The 18,237-nt window shown below is 58.9% G+C and overlaps 3 protein-coding genes across 5 annotated transcripts; 1 reads left to right on the top strand and 2 right to left on the bottom strand.

Annotated features, from left to right (window-relative positions):
• Window positions 1-2,733: 2,733 nt before the first annotated feature.
• Window positions 2,734-12,604, top strand: NCAPH2 (non-SMC condensin II complex subunit H2). 3 transcript variants are annotated; one of them, XM_059401666.1, is made up of 20 exons: window positions 2,734-2,830; window positions 4,935-5,036; window positions 7,632-7,687; window positions 7,793-7,877; window positions 7,955-8,023; window positions 8,151-8,230; window positions 8,322-8,455; window positions 8,722-8,802; window positions 9,248-9,378; window positions 10,273-10,335; window positions 10,622-10,688; window positions 10,878-10,985; window positions 11,085-11,138; window positions 11,296-11,366; window positions 11,446-11,536; window positions 11,628-11,699; window positions 11,794-11,849; window positions 11,929-12,030; window positions 12,123-12,239; window positions 12,338-12,604. In XM_059401666.1, the coding sequence occupies exons 1-20, from the start codon at window positions 2,816-2,818 to the stop codon at window positions 12,476-12,478; spliced, it is 1,695 nt and encodes a 564-aa protein (XP_059257649.1). In that variant the 5' UTR covers window positions 2,734-2,815; the 3' UTR covers window positions 12,479-12,604. The 3 variants fall into 3 exon arrangements, with proteins under 3 accessions (XP_059257649.1, XP_059257646.1, XP_059257647.1); XM_059401663.1 differs by having other exon boundaries at window positions 2,737-2,830; window positions 12,123-12,272; XM_059401664.1 differs by having other exon boundaries at window positions 2,739-2,830; window positions 11,631-11,699; window positions 12,123-12,272.
• Window positions 12,605-12,737: 133 nt separating this feature from the next.
• LOC132019072 (protein SCO2 homolog, mitochondrial) lies at window positions 12,738-14,648 on the bottom strand. The gene is made up of 2 exons (XM_059401667.1): window positions 14,259-14,648; window positions 12,738-13,579 (listed from the first exon to the last, which is right to left on the bottom strand). The coding sequence occupies exon 2, from the start codon at window positions 13,564-13,566 to the stop codon at window positions 12,766-12,768; it is 801 nt and encodes a 266-aa protein (XP_059257650.1). The 5' UTR covers window positions 13,567-13,579; window positions 14,259-14,648; the 3' UTR covers window positions 12,738-12,765.
• A 560-nt stretch (window positions 14,649-15,208) lies between these two features.
• On the bottom strand, window positions 15,209-18,234 carry TYMP (thymidine phosphorylase; the record flags this gene model as incomplete). The annotated part of the gene is made up of 3 exons (XM_059404434.1): window positions 15,209-15,843; window positions 16,134-17,376; window positions 17,625-18,234. Coding segments are annotated over 2 exons (678 nt in total), but the record flags the coding sequence as incomplete, so codon positions are not given.
• Between the last annotated feature and the right edge of the window lie 3 nt (window positions 18,235-18,237).

Here is an 18,237-nt window from a genome sequence, read left to right as displayed (position 1 = left end):
GGCGGGGCGGCGGGCCGGGGGCGGCGGGCCGGGGGCTGCGGGCCGGCCGCGCCCCGCCTCCTCGGCTGCGGCGCCCGCGCTCCGGCGGCGCTCGCGCTCGGGCTGGCGGCTTTCCTGTTTCGCAGCGGCGCCTCGGCGTCTGGGAATCAGCCCGGAGGTGTCGTCCCCGGTCGCTGCCTGTGCGCCGGCCGAGAAACGGGGTCAGTGGGTGCGACCAGCCCTCTGGGTGGAGCAGACCTTGGCGCGCGCTCGCGTGGGAGAGCCGCGTTCTCCGTGCGGTTCCGGCCGGCTTCGAGCTGCCGCCAGCACGTGGTCGGTCTGCGGACGGCGCAGCCGAGTGCAGGCCCCGGGACGAGCAGCGGGCTCCGCTTGAGCACATCGCTGCCCTCCGCAGCCCGTCGGGCCGCGCTCGTCCGTATCCGCGGTGGCGTCCGTCCTGCCAGATCCGAGGGGCGCTACAAACGTGGCCTTGCTCGGCCCAGCAGCTTTTGTCGGGCTGCACCCTCTCTTTTTGGAACAGGGTTACCTGCTCTGATTTTCCCCCCAAGTTATTTGCTTACTTTTTTCCCGCTGTCCGCTCTGTATGTTGAGCTCCTCTGGCAAGCCCTGCGCCAGCAGCTTCTTACATATCTCCCCTAAACTTACTTCCATGATTTTAAGTGTGTGAGGATGACTCTCAGTTCATATCTCCACCCCAGATCTTTTCTGTGAATTTATTTTCTGCCCAGTTACTCTTGACATTCTACTTCGATGTTCCATGCAGGCGTCTCAGATTCAATACGTTGACTTAGAGCTCTTGGGGCGCCTGCGTGGCTCAATCCATTAGTCAGGATTTCAGGGTCCTGGGAGCCCCGCATCAGGCTCCCTGCTCAGTGGGGAGTCTGCTCCCTCTCCCTCTGCATCCCCCTCACCCCCAACTCATGCCCTTTCTCAAATAAATAAAATGTTAGGAAAAAAAATAAAGTGGATATCCTGCCTAGATCTGTCTTCTAGTCCCGGTAAATAGCACTGCTGACCAACGGAAGGTGAGAGCTAAGAGCTGCTCTGCTGAAACCCTGTGTTTCACACCCCGTTCACCCATGGATTCTGTCTGTTCACCCCCAGAATTTTACTTGAAATCATCTGTTCTTTACCTCGGATTCATGTAAAACCTTCCTTCCCAGGCTCCTTACAGCTGTTTTGGCCCCATCCAGTTCATGCTCTATCCAGTAGAAAGTGTGACTCTCAGCTGCTGTGGTGTCCTGTCACCCCTCGGGGCCTTTCTGCTGCACTCAACAGAGAGTACAAACCACCTTTTTTGAGTCTGGCCTTGCTGACTGTTTTAGCCTCATCCTGGGCTTCTCTCCACCTGTTCTTTGAAGCCAATCAACCTACAACTCTGGAACTCATTCTTTTTTGTTGTTGTTGTTTAAATAAGGAAATTTACTTAGTATTATTATTGTTGTTATTGTTGTTATTTTTAAGGAATCTCTGTACCCAGCCTGGGGCTTGACTTCACAACCCTGAGATCAAGAGTCGCATGCTCTAAGGCGCCCCGGAGCTCGTTCTTGTCCCAGGGTCTTTATAATTTCTGCCTCCACTGGGGAATACTCTTTCTTCTTCTTCTTCTTCTTTTTTAGGTGTACTTTTTTTTTTTTTTTTTTAAAGATTTTATTTATTTATTTGGCAGAGAGAGACACAGCAAGAGAGGGAACACAAGCAGGGGGAGCAGGAGAGGGAGAAGCAGGCTTCCCATTGAGCAGGGAGCCTGATGCGGGGCTCAATCCCAGAACCCTGGCATCATGACCTGAGCCAAAGGCAGACGCCAGGTGCCCCTGGAATATTCTTTCTTTCGTTCTTTTTGCAACGAGTCCCTTCATCCTTTACATCAGTACATCAGGACATCGTCCTGTGTCTCAGTGATTCCTTAACTTGTTCACTTGTTTGTGGTCTTTCCACTCGAGAATGTCAGTTCTGCTAGGGCAGGAACCGTGTGTGCATTCTGTTCCCTTTGCATAATAGAATGCCTGGCACATGGTAGACACAGAGTGTGTGTTTGTTGAATGAATCCTTGATCTATTGATCTGCCTCCTCTGCTTGGACACATAGGCTGCTAAAAAAATTCGGAGAATTGTGCTGGGTGGGGCTGTTATGGGTTCAGGTATCCACCGTGAGCAGGCTGCTTGGTGATGCCTGGTAAATCTGCTTCCTGGCTTGGTCGGCTCCTTCCTTCCTTCTAAAGATTTTTAAAATTTTTTATTTTTTAATATTTAAGTTTTAAAATTTTTTTTTCAGAGAGAGAACATGTAGGGAGGAGGGGCAGAGGGAGAGAGAGAGAATCTCAAGCAGACTCCATACTCAGTGTGGAGCCCGATGAGTGGTTCAATCTTACAACCCTGAGTTCGTGACTTGAGCTGAAGCCAAGAATTGGACTCTCAACACTCAATCTGACACTGAGCCATCCTGGCCACTGAAATATTTTTAAGTAATCTCTATACCCAGAGTGGGGCTTGAAGTTAGAACCCTGAGATGGAGAGTCGCACGCTCTACTAACAGTCAGCCGGCCACGCCCCGCTTGGTGCTTCTGTGTTTGCTCTTGCAGACCTCTGCCCTCTGAAGTCCTGATTTCCTGCTTCTACTTTTGTCCCTACCCTTCTTTTCATTTTCCATGCGGCTACCAGAAAGTTCTTTTCTAAAAAAATGTTAACAAATCGTATTATGTTGCTCTTCTGTTTATTTGTTCGTTGTTGTTGAGTGTCTGTTGTAGCCAAGAATCGTGTTAAACTCCGAGAAGATAGTGGCAAGGAGACAGTCGTCCCTGCCCTCCTCTGGGAGGATGGATCGTAAGGAAGTAAGCACGCCGGTTGGAACAGGTGTCAGTTCTACAGAGAGGTTAGGAGAGGGGCTCGAAGTCCTAGCTAGTGGGTGGCAGAGTGGAGGCCCCCTCCTCACTGTGTCTTTGTGCAAAAACGGACTGACGAGAGATTCAGAAGGAACGTCGAGGGCTCCAAGAGGAGTCTGGGTGAAAGGGCTTGGCCGGTCACGGAGAGCTGAAGCATGTCCCAAGGTTCTGAGGTGGGAGAGTGCTTGGCTCCAAGGGCGACCATGGAGAGGGACCGTGTGACCGCTCTGTACTGAGTGGGGGAGGGGGGCAAGTGGAGAGGAAGCTGGTTAGCGTACGAGGTTCTCTGTAGAGTTTGGGTTTTTTCCCTAAGAGGGGCAGAAAGCCATTAAGGTTCCGAGTGGAGGGATGTCATCTGCCTTGTGTCTCCCGACGTGCACCTGCTTGTGAAGAGGAGGGTGGAGGGGAGTGGAGGGCGGGAAGAATCCGGTCCGTGCCGGGGCCCGGGCAAGGGGGGAGCTGACTGGTGGTCAGTGAAGAGGAGCAGACGGGTTAGGCCGGAGCATGGAAATATCGGGGGACGCAGCATGGGCTGAAGGGGGAAGCGAGAGAAGACAGGGAGGAGGTAAGATCTGCAGATCCGTGGACGGTGCTTGTGGGGGTATCGGGGTCAGTGTGGACCTGTCCAGTGTGAATTTTGGTTAAGACATGCAAACAGTGTTTGAAGAAGGTAGTTGGACATACAGGTTTAGGCTTAGACGGGAGGTCCAGACTGGAGCGTGCATTTCAGAGTTGTTCAAATGCCGGTGGAGTGTGAGGTCCTACAAGTGGGTGAGCCCGGCCTGAGAAGAAAAGGGCCACTTCTGCAGTTCAGGGCCTGGGTGACTCAGCTGCCCTCTCTTTCAGATCTGTCCTTTCTGGAAAACCCGATCACTTTTCCAGAATGCTCTGCACTCTTTCAGACTGGCGTGTTCCTCCAGAGACCTGAAAAACTTGCTCTGTCCTTCAAGAATTAGGAGAAGTGGCCGCGTGGTAGTGTCCCCCCAGACTCCTCCTTCTTTGGGCCCCCAGAGTGCCTAACGTCTGACCTTGCTCTCCCGCACACCCTGCGTTTTGGACTAGTGCTCATTTTCCTTGCTGGTTGGATCCCAGTGACTGCCTTTGTGGGAGCAGTTGCTCTTCCTAGAAGGCCACTGCCTTCATCTGCCTAGGGAGTGTCTTCCAGGCTCAGCTCCAATGGCAGCACTTCTCAGTTCATCAGGCATTTATTGGACACGAGCTTCTGGCCCTGAGGTGGAGGCTGGAATCGGCCCTCACAGGGTGGGGGAAGCCCCGGGCGTGAGAGCTGCGCTGCGGGACGATTCACATGGGCACAGCCGGGAGTGGTGTTCCAGGCGGACGGAGAGCAAAGGCGAAGAGCTTGGGAAACGTGTTGGGGCTTCAGAGTGCTGTTTGCGGAGCGGCGTGCAGGAGAGGGCTCTGTCGTGGAGAGCCCCTGGGTTGCATATGGAGATAAAAAGCTTGCGGACATTTAGCTGTCTTGGGGTGGCCCTAAGCACCACCCTGTGGCAAAGGAGAACGCGCGGCTGTAGATGGGTTTGGGAATTGTCGGCCTGTGGTCTGTGGACCACGCACATTTAGAGGTCGTAGGAGCTGGGGCTCGGGGGAGTCCGGTGAGGGTGGGGGGTCGGGTTGCAGAAGGAAGAGGATTCACTTGGAAGTGTTTCCTTAATTTCTGCTCGGAGGATTTAGACCCCAGTGATTTGTGTCTGTCTCCCCTCTGGGTGAGGGGTCTTCCTGCCTGATTCTGTCCGAGTCAGCCTGGACTTGGGTGGGTTCAGTGCGGTGTGCTGCCAGGCCTCCAGAAGGGAGCTGCTGTGCCACTCTCGCTGCTGGTGGCTGACAGACTCCAGGGCCCTCCTTTTCCAAAACGCTGCCCCTCCCCTCCCAAAATTAAAAAAAAAAAAAGACAACCAGAGAGCCCCAAGCAGAGCTGGTGCTCTGAGGGGCGCCTTGTGGTGACCAGGCCCTGCAGGCTGGGTGCTGGGTGGGCTCTGGGGGGAGCAGTATACACAGATGTTAGCTTCCCAATGCCTGGTATTGTGTCTTGCAGCTGGACCAAATCTGCATCTCTTTTGACGAAGGGAAAACCACAATGAACTTCATTGAGGCAGCGCTGTTGATCCAGGGGTCAGCCTGTGTCTACAGTAAGAAGGTGGGCACCGCCTGGCTGCGGGTCTCATGGGACTGAGGTTCACTGTGCTGCTGGGGCAGGTGGCAGGCTCGTCCCTGTCTGTTCCTTGCTTCGCCAGCGCCTGCTGTCTCCCCAGTTCCGCACTGCCTTATAGCTCGGCTTAGGCTTCTAATCAGAACGGTTGTAATTAAGGAACAAGCTTGGATTGATACTTGCAGGGCTGCTGCTAACGCTGGCCCGTTGGCGGTGTACACAAGAGCCCCACGCAGCAAAGAGTTAGCCCATCTAGAATGTCCGTCCCGAAGCCCAGAAACTGTGTTGTAGAATAAGAGGAAAAGCTGAATGAAGGGAACACCTTGAGAAGAACCAGTATTTAGGACGTGTCCACCAGAAGGAAGCCAGAGTGAGGCAAATTTAAAAAAAGTCTGGGAGTCAGAGATGTAGAGAATTTTAAAGGGGAAGAAAAAAAAGACCAAAATTGTTGAATGTAGTGAATTGACCCTCACAGGAAAGGTTTTCATGTGTGTGGTGGGTCTGCAATTGGAAGGTCACCAGGGGTTTTAGTGAGAGGAGGGGAGACTGAGGGGTGGGGAGAGGTGAGAAGGCGCCACATGACCCCTTGTGGGAGAGGTTACAGGGAGGGGACACAGATGGGCAGTCAGCAAAGCCGCGGTCCTCCACCCCGCCGTAATGCACCTCGTTCCCCGCGGACCCTGCCTGGCCTGGTGGTACAGCACCGGGCAGCGGGTAGCTATCAGGGTTTCTTAAGTGTTCTTAGTGACAGCCAGGATTGAACCGCACAGAGCTGAAGGGTGAGAGGGCGGGAGAGGCGGCAGATGACCTCCGGTCCTGGTAGAAGCCGTTCGGGCGTGGGTCAGGGCCGTGGGTTGTTAGGCTCCATCTCAGGAGTCCAGAGGGAGAAGTCAGTATTGATGTAGAGAAGTTGGACACAGGCATTTGGAGAGTTCCTGCCTAAGGCCCCAGTTTTCATAACAGAATAAAAGTCAGTTACTGAGAATCAGCTCCTGGGTAGGAAATTTGGAGAGTGAAATTCGGTGAAAGCCTCCTGAGGGGAACGCAGACAAGACTGAGAGCGCCGCTGTCCATGGGGCTCGGTGCCTCCTGCTGGTCACGTGCGTTTCCTCCAGCGGCGCTTAGCCAACCCTGGCGGAGGAGCAAGGAGAAGTGGGTGACAGCCTGGATCCAGAACTGGCAGTTCAGCGGGTGGGAGGAGAGAAGGCGCACAGGAGGTAAGCGTTGGGACGCGTGCCGGGGTCCCAACTAGAAGGGCGAGCGATCCATCTGCATTCGGGCTTAACTTGCACAGGACCCGGTAGATTTACCTCTGGGCAGCAGAAGTTATTAAAACAGTTTAATATCTCGCTGGTTTTGGTCCTAGATAATCCCATTAAATCAGAATCCTACGTCCTGCATTTGTCCTACGAAGGAGTGTCCGCAGCCAGCTTTGCACAAGATGTGAGGTGACAGACAGATGCGTGGGTGTGCGGTAGAGCAAGTGCAGGGACGTGTCAGCAGTGAAGCCTGGAAGGTGTGGGGGGTCAGTAGCGTCCAGTAGGACTTTTTGGAATGATGGAGCCGTTCTGTGATCTGGGCCGTCAGAGGTGGTAAGTACTAGTGACCTGTGGCGCCAGGCCCTTGAAATGTGGTCAGTGTGACGGAGGAATGTTGAGTTTCATTAACTTCATTAACTTAAGTTTAAATTGGTAAAGCCACATGTAGCTAGTGGGTGCAGATTAGGTCACACAGCCTGAGACTCGCGCCCCTGGCCGCACATCCGGGACCTACCCCTGACCCCGGCGGCTTTCTGTCTCCTGGTTCGTTCTCCTTGGACATGGGAACAGCTCTGATACCTGCTTCCGACAGGCCAGATGGGATGAAGCACGGACACAGATAGATGTGGCAAACACTTAAAAAATTTCACGTTTATTAACCCCAATAAACGGGGCCCATGTGTTGGGGGGCTGCCGTCCGTTTGCTCGCACTGGGTCCAGTGCCTGGTGCCAGGCCCCATACATAAAAGATGTGCAGTGAACATCTGTTGGTGGGAAAACGGGGAAAAAAACAAAAAAGGCAGGACCAAGAAGAGAGAGTGGTGTGTGCTCTTGGGCGCTGTTACTGCAGAAGGAATGGCCCAGAGGTGGCCCACGTGCACACCCTGCTGGCCAGCATCTCAGAAATGCTGAGCCTCCCCATCGTGGTGGGGTCCCACAGGTTGTGGCTGGGGCTCACGGAGGTGGGGCACTGGTGGCCCACGCCTGCGGGAGGGAAAGGAGCCAGCTCCAGGTGCTGGGCGGGGTCAGCACGGAGATGGGCTTGTGGGCCGCACGCAGGCCAGTGTGTGAGGCGCGAAGGCCAGCAGGGCTGCTTGGAGTGTGGGGACAGAGGAAGAGGAGAGGGCCACAGCTGATGAGACGCGCTGGTTGGACTGGAGAAGTCTTTCTGGCAGTCACATTGGCAGGACTTGGGCTGGAAGTTTTGGCTTTTCTGTGTACAGGCTTGTCTGTGTGTGTACACAGCAAGGGCTCTGGGGAGGGCCCTGGACCATCTGGGCTGGGCTTTTCTTTCCACTCCTCACTGGCTGCTTCTGGTCCCCAGGTGGAGTACCTCTACTCGCTGGTCTACCAGGCTCTCGACTTCATTTCTGGCAAGAAGTGAGTACTGGTCTGAGCCCGGAGGTGGAGGCCTGTCTGCCCCGCATGTAGCTCAGGGGAGGCCCGTGCAGCCTCCCAGACGCCCGTGCATTGGTTCTCTCTCAGGCGGGCCAAGCAGCTCTCCTCGGAGCGGGAAAATGGGGCCAGGGGGGACACCAGCTCCATGGCTCCCCAGGAGGGGGAGGACCAGGTGAGAGTTCTTGGCCGCCTGACCACTGCCCCCTGCACACTTGCCCAGCGCTGCTCCTGAGCTCTGTCTCCCCGCAGTTCGTGTCGCTGGATGACCTCCCGGACTCGCGTGCTAATGTGGATCTGAGGACTGACCTGCCCCTCCGTGTGAGTGCCCCTCCTCCTGTAGGGGCTGCACTGAGCTGCAGGGGCTGTGGGAAGGCGTCCTCCCACGTGGGTTCCCCACCTGGAAACCCCGGGGCCTGTGGCTCACCCACTCTTGGCCTCCATGCAGGAGGTCCTCATTGTCCCTCTCCTGCCCATGGCCCTCGTGGCCCCTCATGAGATGGAGAAGAACGTCAGCCCCCTGTACAGGTACGGGCCTGAGCCTGGTGGAGGGAGTCCCATAAGGGGAGAGGGCCCAGTGGAGAGGGTCTCTGCATCGGTTGTGTTTCTGCCTGCACAGCTGTCAGGGGGAGGTCCTAGCCAGCCGGAAGGATTTTAGGATGAATACATGCACCCCCCACCCCAGGGGAGCCTTCATGTTGGAGCCAGTCGGCATCTCCCCAGTGGAGACCCTGCTGCCGAGGAACCGGAAGGGTGAGGGCTTGGATGTGGGGGCTTGGGAAGGAAGGGTCCCCTGTGCCTGTGCCTGCCAGCCCTGGTCCCACCTCTCTCCCCAGGCACCTGCACTGAAGGTGGTTCTGTTGGTGCAGTTCCCCTCTGTCCTGGCTTTGGCCATAGCTGGCTCAGCCCCGGGGTGCCTGAGTCCTGTGCCAGGTCTCTGCTCTCCCTACCTAGCCCTTGGGAGGGACCTCCTGGGGGAGGGCGAGGGCTGACCCTGTCCCATCCCCCATCTTTCCCAGAGGCTGAGAGGGCTGAAGAGCAGCCAATGGAAGTTGCTGCGTGCGGTCCTGGCCCTGTGCTCGACGTCTCCCCGGAGTCCAGTGAGGAGAGAGGACGTGTGGATTTGCAGTGGGGGTGGAGGTTGGGGGGCGCGGGGCTCTGCACGGGGCTCTACTCAGCTGCCCCAGGGGTGAGGTGTGGGGAGCAAGGAAGCCTGGCTTCTTTGTGCCCAGGCTTTGGCCTCCCTCCCCACCATGGCCCACTTGGTCTCATGACTGCCCTCTGACCATTCTTGAGCCTGTGAGGTTTGGATCTATCCCTCCTCTCTGGGCAAGCACGGATGGCAGCATTTCAGGAGGAAAATTGCTAAAAGTAAAAGGAGCCAAACAGAACAGAGGGGCATGACGAGAAGAGTGGGAAGTGCCCGGCTGCGTTCTCAGGGTCTGATGAATGAGGCTGGGTGAGGGGCGGGCCTTGCAGGTTCTCCTGGGTGTTGGCCAGGGGTGGCCTCCCACCTCCTGTCTGGTGTCTTCCTCCCCTGCTCAGGTGCCTCTCCAGAAGGCCCAATGCCTGGAGGTGGTGGTGAGGATGAGGGCGCAGAGGAGGCAGCAGAGCTTCCTGAGGCCACAGCCCCCGAGGCCCCTCAGGAGCCCCAGGAACCCAGGAGCCCGCAGGAGGTAGGACCCTGACTGAGGCCTGCAAAGCTCGAGCCATCAGCTGGGCAAGCTTGCCCACACTTAGATGGGACAGGCAGCACTGTGAACTTTGCACTCTGTTCCTTCCGTCTGGTCCTTGCACACTAGGGCTGTGAGTGCACCCTCCAGACAGCCTTCGACCTGCCTTTGCACCCAGCCCTTTAGGGCAGCGCTGATCACATTGTCCCTCTTCCTGAGCAGAACAGCTGCGGCTCCTCGGGAAGGAGCTGGACTTCAGGGTTCAAGCCCCGTGGTGTCTGTAGCTCCCACCAAGGACGGCAGCTGGTTTCCAAAGCTGACTCCTCGAGGTCAGGCTTGCAGGAGGGAATGGGCTCCAAGGTTTTGGCAGCTTCCTTCCACCATCCAGGGTCAGCTTTGTGTTTCCGCTTACAGCTGAGAAACTGATGCACAGAGGAGAAAAAGTTAGTATTTGTTCATTTTGATTGGTAGATGTATCATGTTTATCCTTTTTTCTTTCTTTTTTTAGATTTTATTTATTTATTTGACAGAGATCACAAGTAGGCAGAGCATCGGGCAGAGAGAGAGAGGAGAAGCAGGCTCCCCGCTGAGCAGAGAGCCCGATGCGGGGCTCGATCCCAAGACCCTGAGATATCATGACCCGAGCCGAAGACAGAGGCTTCACCCACTGAGCTACCCAGGCGCCCTATCTTATTATTTTCTTAAAGAAAAATAGAAGTACCCCATGACCACTAGTTTACTAGTTTATATGTTCTCCTACAATTTTTCCCAGAGTTTTGTTTGCCCTCAGAGGGTCCCTACAGGGCTCTAGACATCTGGCCCCGGAGCACAGCTGCTGGGTTGCCTGAGCCTTGGGTGGAGGAGGGAGAGACGGATCTGTGGGCTGTTTCTCTGCAGAGCGCTGCCCAGCCTGGTCGGTGTGTGCTACGGGAGCGACGGCAGCCAGCGTCCCTGGTGAAGGTGAGGGGTCGTGGGGCTCAGACCCCCACGCCAGGGAGGTGGTGCTGAGGCTCCCCTGCCTTCACCCCTGCTGGCTCTCTTGTGAGGAATCTTCCTTCCTCCAGAAATCAGTCACCTCTTCTGCCGCTCTGGGGCACCTCCCTCCCTGGTGTGTCACCCTTGGGTTCTGGATTGAATGTGGCTAGCCCTTCTCTGGCTATCACTGCACTCAGTGGGCTTTTGAGGGAGGGTGGGCATCCCCAGGGCCCCCCGCTCCCTGCAGTGTCTGCTTGTGCTCTGTGCTCAGGAGACTCCAGACCCCTGGCAGAGCCTGGACCCCTTTGACTCCCTGGACTCTAAGCCTTTCAAGAAAGGTAACTGGGTAGAGGGACACCTCCCTTGGGCGTCTGTGGACGGGCTCTCTGGAGCACCCGTGGTTGGTGAGGGTGGGCTCTATACCTGTTAGGAGCCTGGTGGGGACTGTGCCCCCTGGTGCAGTTGCTCCTGGAGCGTGTGGGTGCTGTAGCCTGCCCCAGGGCCCCAAGCTGTGCTCGTGCCCCCAGGTAGGCCTTTCTCCGTGCCCCCCTGCGTGGAGGAGGTTCCAGGACAGAAGCGCAAGAGGAAGGGTGCCGCCAAGCTGCAGGACTTCCACCAGTGGTACCTGGCTGCCTGTGAGTGGTGGTGGGGTGTGGGGCTGGGCCAGGGTGGGAGGGTCCAGGTATAGCCTGCAGGGACTTGGCTTGGTTCCCGCTGACCAAATTCTCTTGAAGATGCTGACCACGCCGACAGCAGGAGGCCCCGGCGAAAGGGCCCGTCCTTTGCAGGTGAGGTCAGAGTTGTGAGCGCACCCTTCTGAGGAGCAGTGGTTCTGTGCCGTATTTTGCCTGCCTGCCCTTGGCCTGGGGGCTGCCCAAGGCTCTAGGTGGACTGGGAGTGCCTGGGCAGGACATGGGAGCCCCCTCACGAGATCTTTGTGTGCAGACATGGAGGTCCTGTACTGGAAGCATGTAAAGGAGCAGTTGGAGACTCTCCGGAAGCTGCAGAGGAGGGAGGTCAGTGCTGGCTTTTGTCTGGACCCCACGAGGCCCCTAGTGGGGACAGCAGTGCCCCTCATAGGTGCTCTCTGCACAGATGACTGAGCGGTGGCTGCCGAGGCCGGAGGAAGGGCTGTGGCCTGTGGAGGACCAGCTGGAGGATTCCCTGGAGGATCTCGGGACGGCAGGTGGGGGCCTGCTGGGATGGGCCCGGGTGGGGGGGGTTCAGTGTCCACTGCCAGCAAACCTGCCTCCTGCTGGGGCTTCTCTGTCTGCCAGCAGATGACTTTCTTGAGCCTGAGGAGTATGCAGAGCCTCAGGAGGCAAAGCCTGGGGAAGCTGCTGACCTGGGTAGGTCTGAGAGGGGCCTGCTGGCCAGGGGGCCACGAGAGGGAGGAAGGGTGTGGCCCACGGCCCCATCAGCTCACAGTTGCCTCTTTTCCAGAGGCAGAGGCCATGCCAGCATCCCTGAGCTATGAGGAGCTGGTCCGAAGGAATGTGGTAAGTCTGAGTGAGAGCTGGCGGGTTGCTGGGTGAGGGGCCCCTGCACAGAAGGAGGCAGCTCCCTGGTCCCCCCCAGGAGCTCTTCATCGCCACCTCTCAGAAGTTCGTCCAGGAGACGGAGCTGAGCCAGCGCATCAGGGACTGGGAGGATACTCTCCAGCCCCTGCTCCAAGAGCAGGTGAGGGGCTGGGCCAGTTCTGGCTGAGACGTGGGGACTCCCCTGCGGCCTGCCTTGATTTTGCCCCAGGACCGTGCCCCTTCTCCTTTCAGGAACAGCACGTGCCCTTTGACATCCATACTTACGGGGACCAGGTGGTGTCCAGGTTCAGCCAGCTCAACCAGTGGTGTCCCTTTGCGGAGCTCGTAGCTGGCCAGCCTGCCTTCGAGGTGTGTCGCTCAATGCTGGCGTCCCTGCAGCTGGTGAGTGGCCTGGGGAGCCTGGGAGGGAAGTGGGCCCCGACGCCGCTGACGCCTCATCCCTACAGGCCAACGACCACACGGTGGAGATCACCCAGCAGCCGGGGCTGGAGGCGGCCGTGGACACCATGTCCCTGAGACTCCTCACACACCAACGGGCCCACAAGCGCTTCCAGACCTACGCTGCCCCCTCCATGGCCCAGCCCTGAGTGCGGAGCATTGAGCCTGAGGGGTGGGCTCTGGAGGTCCATCCCTCCTGGGTGCTGGGCACGCAGTCTGCTCACTACCCTTGTTTCCTGGCCGGCCCAGCCGAATAAAATGGTGTTGCCAACCCACCTAACCCTTCAAGGAACTTAAACTCCTGCTCTGTGCAGGGAAAGGGCTGCCTGTGCCCTAACTCCTTGGCAAGTGACCAGGTCCTGAGCCCTTTCTGCCTTGGCCTCCTGGGACAGATGACAGGCACACAGCTACATCACACCCTCTTTAATGATCTGGCTTAGTGCAGGACGCTGCGGAAGGCAGTCATGTGGCGTCGGACACTGTCCGCGATCTGCTGTGCGGATTTGGCCCGGCCATAGTAGTCTGTGAAGAGGCCATCGGGGCTGAGCAGGTAGATGGCAATGGAGTGGTCCACGATGTAATCCTGGTCCTCGTCCTTAGGGCCAGCGCTGTAGTACACGCGGTAGCTGCGGGTCACCTGGGCTACCTGCTCCGCGGAACCAGTCAGGCCCAGCAGCCGCGGGTGGAAGTCCTGCACGTAGCGGGCCATGGCTGCGGCAGTGTCACGTTCAGGGTCCACGGTGATGAAGACAGGCTGCACGGGGGGCAGGCCAGGCTCGGCCTCCAGCTGTTCAACCACATGCACCAGCTTCTCGAGCTCGTCTGGGCAGATGTCGGGGCAGTGAGTGAACCCAAAGTACAGCAGTACCCACTGACCCCGGAAGTCAGCCTTGCAGCGAGCCTGTCCCCGGTGGTCCAGCAGGCTGAAGTCGCCCTGGCCCACAGCTGCCTGGCGCAGGGCTTCCATCCGCTGCTGCTGCTGTCGCCTCTCCTTCTCAGCCCTCGCAGCCAGCCAGGCCCCGCCCAGCCCAGCCCCAAACAAAGCAGTGATCAGCAGCCTGGTCCGAAACCTAGGGCCCTGGGGCTGGCTCTGCCTTCTCTGCTCTCCAGGGGCGTGCCCTGACAGGCGCCGGTATCCCACGTGTAGGGCCTTATCTCCCCGGGACCAGAGAAGGGCTCGGAGCTTGAGCAGAAAGAGCCTGTGCCAAGCCCTGGGTGCCCAAACCAGCAGCAGCATGGGCCTGATGATCCTGGAAGAGAGCACAGGGGTCAGGAGCCTGTAGTGGCCTCAGCCCTGAGTCAACTCCCATGGCTCTGGGGAGACTTGCCACCCTCTGATGGACCAAGCACACAGTCAAGTGCACTGCCCCTGCTCCTTAGGGCTCCACAGAGCACAGAAGTGCTTCAGGTAAAGTACAGCCCCTGCTTAGGTGTCCCCCAGTGCCCACGCCCGTGACGCCGGTCGTCCCTCTCTGACCCCGGGTTCTGAGCCCGCAGCTCCGTGTGGCCTAGGAGGCCCTCCTGCACCTTGCCGTCTCAGGGGACTGAAAGCGTTCCAAGTGCATGCCTTGCCTGAGTCCCTGAGCATGTGCGCCTGTTTGCAATAAATCCCCATTTCTCGAAAGGAGGCGGGTGAGTCTGGTTTCAGCCTCAAGGACGGACTCCTCCAGCCCTCCTGCGGCCTGCCCAGCCCGCGCTCAGCAGCGACCCTGCGCGCCCACACCAGTCTGCCCATAGGGCGCCCCTTCCGTGTGCAGCTTTCCTGGTGCTCTCACTGGGGGCGGGGGCGGGGGGCGAAGAGAGGTCTCGACTCGGCACAAGCCTACCCTCTTCGCCTGTGGGATCCGACACCGAAGTCGGTGTGCTCCGTGCCTTTCTCGCAGGAGCCCCGGAAAGTCCGCTAGGTGACGTCCTAGGACTCCCCCTCACCTGTTCAGCTGCTGAGAAGACCCTCCGGGGGATTCCTGTGCGTCTGGTTTCGGCCACGGCCGGAGGCCTGCGCTCGGGGCTGGACGACCTTCCGCACGTCCCACGGGCTCTGCCCGCCAGCTTCCTCCTCTGCGTGCGCACTCTAAGCTGTGCCCGGGATGTGTCCGGCAAGCGGAGGCAGCCTCTGGATACTTCTGGGCCCCCTCTTCCACGGCGCCCTCCGGGACGCGCAGCTGTCTGTCGAGCGGTCAGGTCAGAAAGCGGACACCGGCAGGGGCCACGCACCGGGCACCACCCAGGCTCTCTGGGACCAGGCGTCTGGATCGCGAGTCAGGGGACAGTCCCGCCCTCCGCGAAGCACGGTCGGGGTCCCCAGGCTCCTGCGCCACCAGCACGCTCGCCACCGGCGCGCATGCGTTAAGGGCCTGGCGCAGGCGCAGGCGGGCGCGAGGGGCCCCTCTCCTCCCCCACCAACCCCGCCGCCCTGCGCGCGTGCGCAAAAGGTGGCGGGTGCCGCCCGAGGCCAAGTGCAGGACGAGGCGGGGCTTCCTCCTCGGCCCCGCCCCTCCTGGCTCCCTGCGGCTCAGGCCGCGCCCCTCTCGGAAGCCTCGGGGCTCGCGCCCTCCCCGCCCCTCTCCTGCCGTCCGCGCGCCGGGCACGACCGGGTTTCGCGCTCTCCCGCCTTACTGCTGTGTGTGGGTCGGCGCAGGGCGCGCGGTCCGAGGGCACGACGTCCCCTGCAGGCCACCGGGCGCCAGGAGGGGCGGGGATCGGCGCCTACCGCCGCCGGAGCGGATCCCCAGCGCGGCTGCCCCCGGACAAGCTCCGTGGGGCCGCTTCAGGCACCGCGGCGGGGTCCGGGGAGGGCGGCAGGGCCTCGGGCCGGCGGGGGGTGGCGGGGAGAATCCGGGACTCAGCAAGGAGAGTGGCCAGGGCCCGGGGTCGGGAAGGAAAGGGCCCGGGAACTCAGAGAAGGGAAGGGGCCGGGTTTGGTGGGGAGGGACGGGGGTCTCCCGGGGCCCTCCGTCCGCGGGCGCGTGGAGCTCCTCTTGCCCCCGGGCGCGAGGGTCCCGGAGTATAGGTCTCGGGCCAGGCTCCGGTCCGGGCTCTGCGCCCGAGCTTCCACTTGAAGCGGTCCTGGGGCGAGCGGTCGTGAGGCCCCGAAAGGCAATGGGCCCTAACTGCCGGAAGGAGAGCTTGAGCTCGCATCGGGACGCCCACCCGGGCAGGCCGCACAGTGTCCCGGAGGCGCAGATGCTCACCAGTGCTCTCGCCCGCTCTTGGGCGTGGCTAGGGAATACTTGCCCCTCCAAACTTCAGGTCCACCACCAGAGCGGATGAGGTCTCCACCATTTTTGTTTTTATTTTTTTAAGTTGTCTCCATTTGACAGGGAGAGAGAGAGGAAACAGAAGCAGGGCGAGTGGGAGAGGGAGATGCAGGCGCGTCCCCACCCCCCAGCAGGGAGCCAGCTGGACTTGGGGCTTGATCTCAGGACCCAGTGACCTGAGCCACCCAGTCTCCCTTCTCCACCTTCTGAAGGGAGGATGTAGGCTGTCGGGGAAGGCAGAGGGAGCCTGGAGCTTCCTGGGAGATGTGGGGAATGCGGACTTGGGTCAGTTATGAAGGCTTAAGGACCCTAAACATTGAGGACCAAGTTCCCTATGGAGGGGGAGCATCAGTCAGATCACTTTCTTGATTTGGTGGTCAGGCATCTTATTTTGTTTTTTAAAATAATCTCTACACTCAACGTGGGGCTTGAAATCACCACCCGGATAGCAAGAGTTGCATACTCTGTCAACTGAACCAGCCAGGGGCCCCGGTGGTCCAGCTTCTTGTGATGACCGGACACTGACCCTGGGGTTGGTGCAAATCACCTGTTTTGGGGGAGGTCCCATGGTCCCCTGTTGGGGATCTGGACTTTGTGCGGTCAGAGGTCAGGCGTCTTTAATACGCAGGAGGTAGACCCAGAGCCTGGGGGCAGGCTACCTGTAATGAATAGCAGCCTGTTAACGGTGGCTGACACCTCTGGCTTCATACAGGAGTCCATCCACAGGAACCAGCCTTCTGTTGGGACCCACAGGACAGCAGCCCACTCCCTCCAGCAGCCCTTATATTGGGCCAAATTCCCCTGCATCAAAAATCCCTGTGACCTTCAGTGATCTCTGCACTGATGCTGTCATCAGCAACCATGAAAAGTATCCAAGACCATGACCAGAGACTTATGAACAACTCTGATAAGTCCTCATTAATGACTGGTTTGACCCATCAGGGATATTGACTCATATCCTATGGCCCATTAATGATTGATCAGAGACCCAACAGTGATTTTGATGAAGTCCCTATTAATGACTCCAATTGGAGTTTCTCTGAAAACCAAAGTTCAGTGACCATCAATGACCCATAAATAACTTTGATCAATATCCAATGCTGATGAAAGACCTATCAGTGATCCTTCAGAGTTTTGGCCCGTATTACTATCAATAACCTAGATCAGTGAGCAGTCAGCCTATCTGTGCCTCCTCTGTGCTCTGCAGGGCAGTGAATCCAGAAATGACCGGTTTTGCAGGTTGTGCCCCCCTCTTAACTCCAGACCACATCTGTTGGTCATTGGTACCTGCTGGGTAGGGGTGTTGAAGACACCTGCACAGCTACTCCCCTTACTTTCCCTGGTTAGGACTTCAGCTGGAGTTAGCAGCTGTGGTGGATGTGCAGCTGGTGGAGAGGGAATGGAAAAGAAATTGTCCTGATTTGGTGTGGGGAGTGATGAGGAGGACTATCCCGAGGGCTCAAGTCTGGGGAACCAAGGTAGAGGAGTACCCAGCTCTTGCCTTGGGAATCCTAACTGGGGTACCCAAGGAGCTGGATAACTTGGTCCTGTTATGGGGGCTGATGGGAAGGGGGAACCTAAGTTCTGTTCTGGGGTTGAGAAGCCGGGGGGGGGGGGTCTGCCTTTGGGGACTCTGTCTAGGCCAGGCTTGAAGTTAGAAACTGCCTGTGGGTTGCTGACCTCTTTGAGGTCAGACGTTCTGATCTGGAGAGGAGGCATCTTCTAACCTTGCAGTCCACAGGCTGCTAGGGCAGGTAAGAAGACCGGGCCGACCTTGTCGCCCACTCGCCCTGTGGAATAGTTCTATGTGAGCTGCTGCCCAGATTTGGCCAGGGCCTGGGTCAGTGCCACTGTTTTCTCCAGACCCATGTCTTGCAGTGGCACGGCCATTAGCATCGCCCCGAGGCATAGGATACTGTGGTGTAATCAACCCAAAGCGGTGGGTTATCCTGGGGTCACTGACAGTGGTGGGGCCCCAGGGGCAGGCGGTCTCTGGGGCTGATCTTGGGGTCAGAGGCGTCCAGAATTTCCCACGCACCAATTTGCGCGCCCTTCGCGCTCCAGTCCACAGCGCGCACCAAGCCGCAGATGGCCCCCTGGTTGAGGCGGCCTGTCTCGTTCAGGCGGAGCAGCTCCGGGAGTTGCCCGGGGTCTGGCGGGGGGCCCGGAGGGCCCCGACTCCCTGTGGCCCCATCGCTCCCGGCCTGCGGGGTGCGAGACAGCCGGCACGTGCCACCGTCCTGCATCCGTGTCTCTGCGGCAGGTGCACTTTTCCCGACGGGATCCGGTTTCTCCCTGTCCCGTGTCTGTGTTGCCCAAGTGCCTGTCTCCGTGTCTGGCTCCCACTTCTCGGCCTCCCAACTTGACCCCGGCCTGGACCTGTCCCGGACAGTGGCCGTCGCCCGCCCTGCTTCCGATTCGCCCCGCCCGGCCCGGGGCCTCAGGAAGACGGCGGGTGGGCGGTGCCGCCTAGACAGGCGGGACTCTGGGCCAATGGCTGTCGTCTGCCCCGGCCAATCACGAAGGCCCGCGGCCGCGCGACTTCCGGGACTTCCCAGGCCTGCGGGCCCGTGGGCGCGCGAGGGTCTGGGGCCCGTGGGCGCGCGAGGGTCTGGGGCCCGTGGGCGCGCGAGGGTCTGGGGCCCGTGGGC

Source organism: Mustela nigripes, chromosome 6 (assembly GCF_022355385.1).
Source record: "Mustela nigripes isolate SB6536 chromosome 6, MUSNIG.SB6536, whole genome shotgun sequence".
Lineage (NCBI taxonomy): Eukaryota > Metazoa > Chordata > Mammalia > Carnivora > Mustelidae > Mustela > Mustela nigripes.
This window is presented reverse-complemented; position numbering and strand designations above follow the sequence as displayed.

Bases quoted from the DNA above. Each gene is read 5' to 3' on its own strand.
- LOC132019072 (XM_059401667.1), bottom strand. From the start codon at position 13,566: ATGCTGCTGCTGGTTTGGGCACCCAGGGCTTGGCACAGGCTCTTTCTG.
- NCAPH2 (XM_059401663.1), top strand. The intron at 10,336-10,621 runs GTGAGGGGTCGT...CTCTGTGCTCAG, and splicing joins AGCCAGCGTCCCTGGTGAAG to GAGACTCCAGACCCCTGGCA. The intron at 12,031-12,122 runs GTGAGGGGCTGG...TTCTCCTTTCAG, and splicing joins AGCCCCTGCTCCAAGAGCAG to GAACAGCACGTGCCCTTTGA.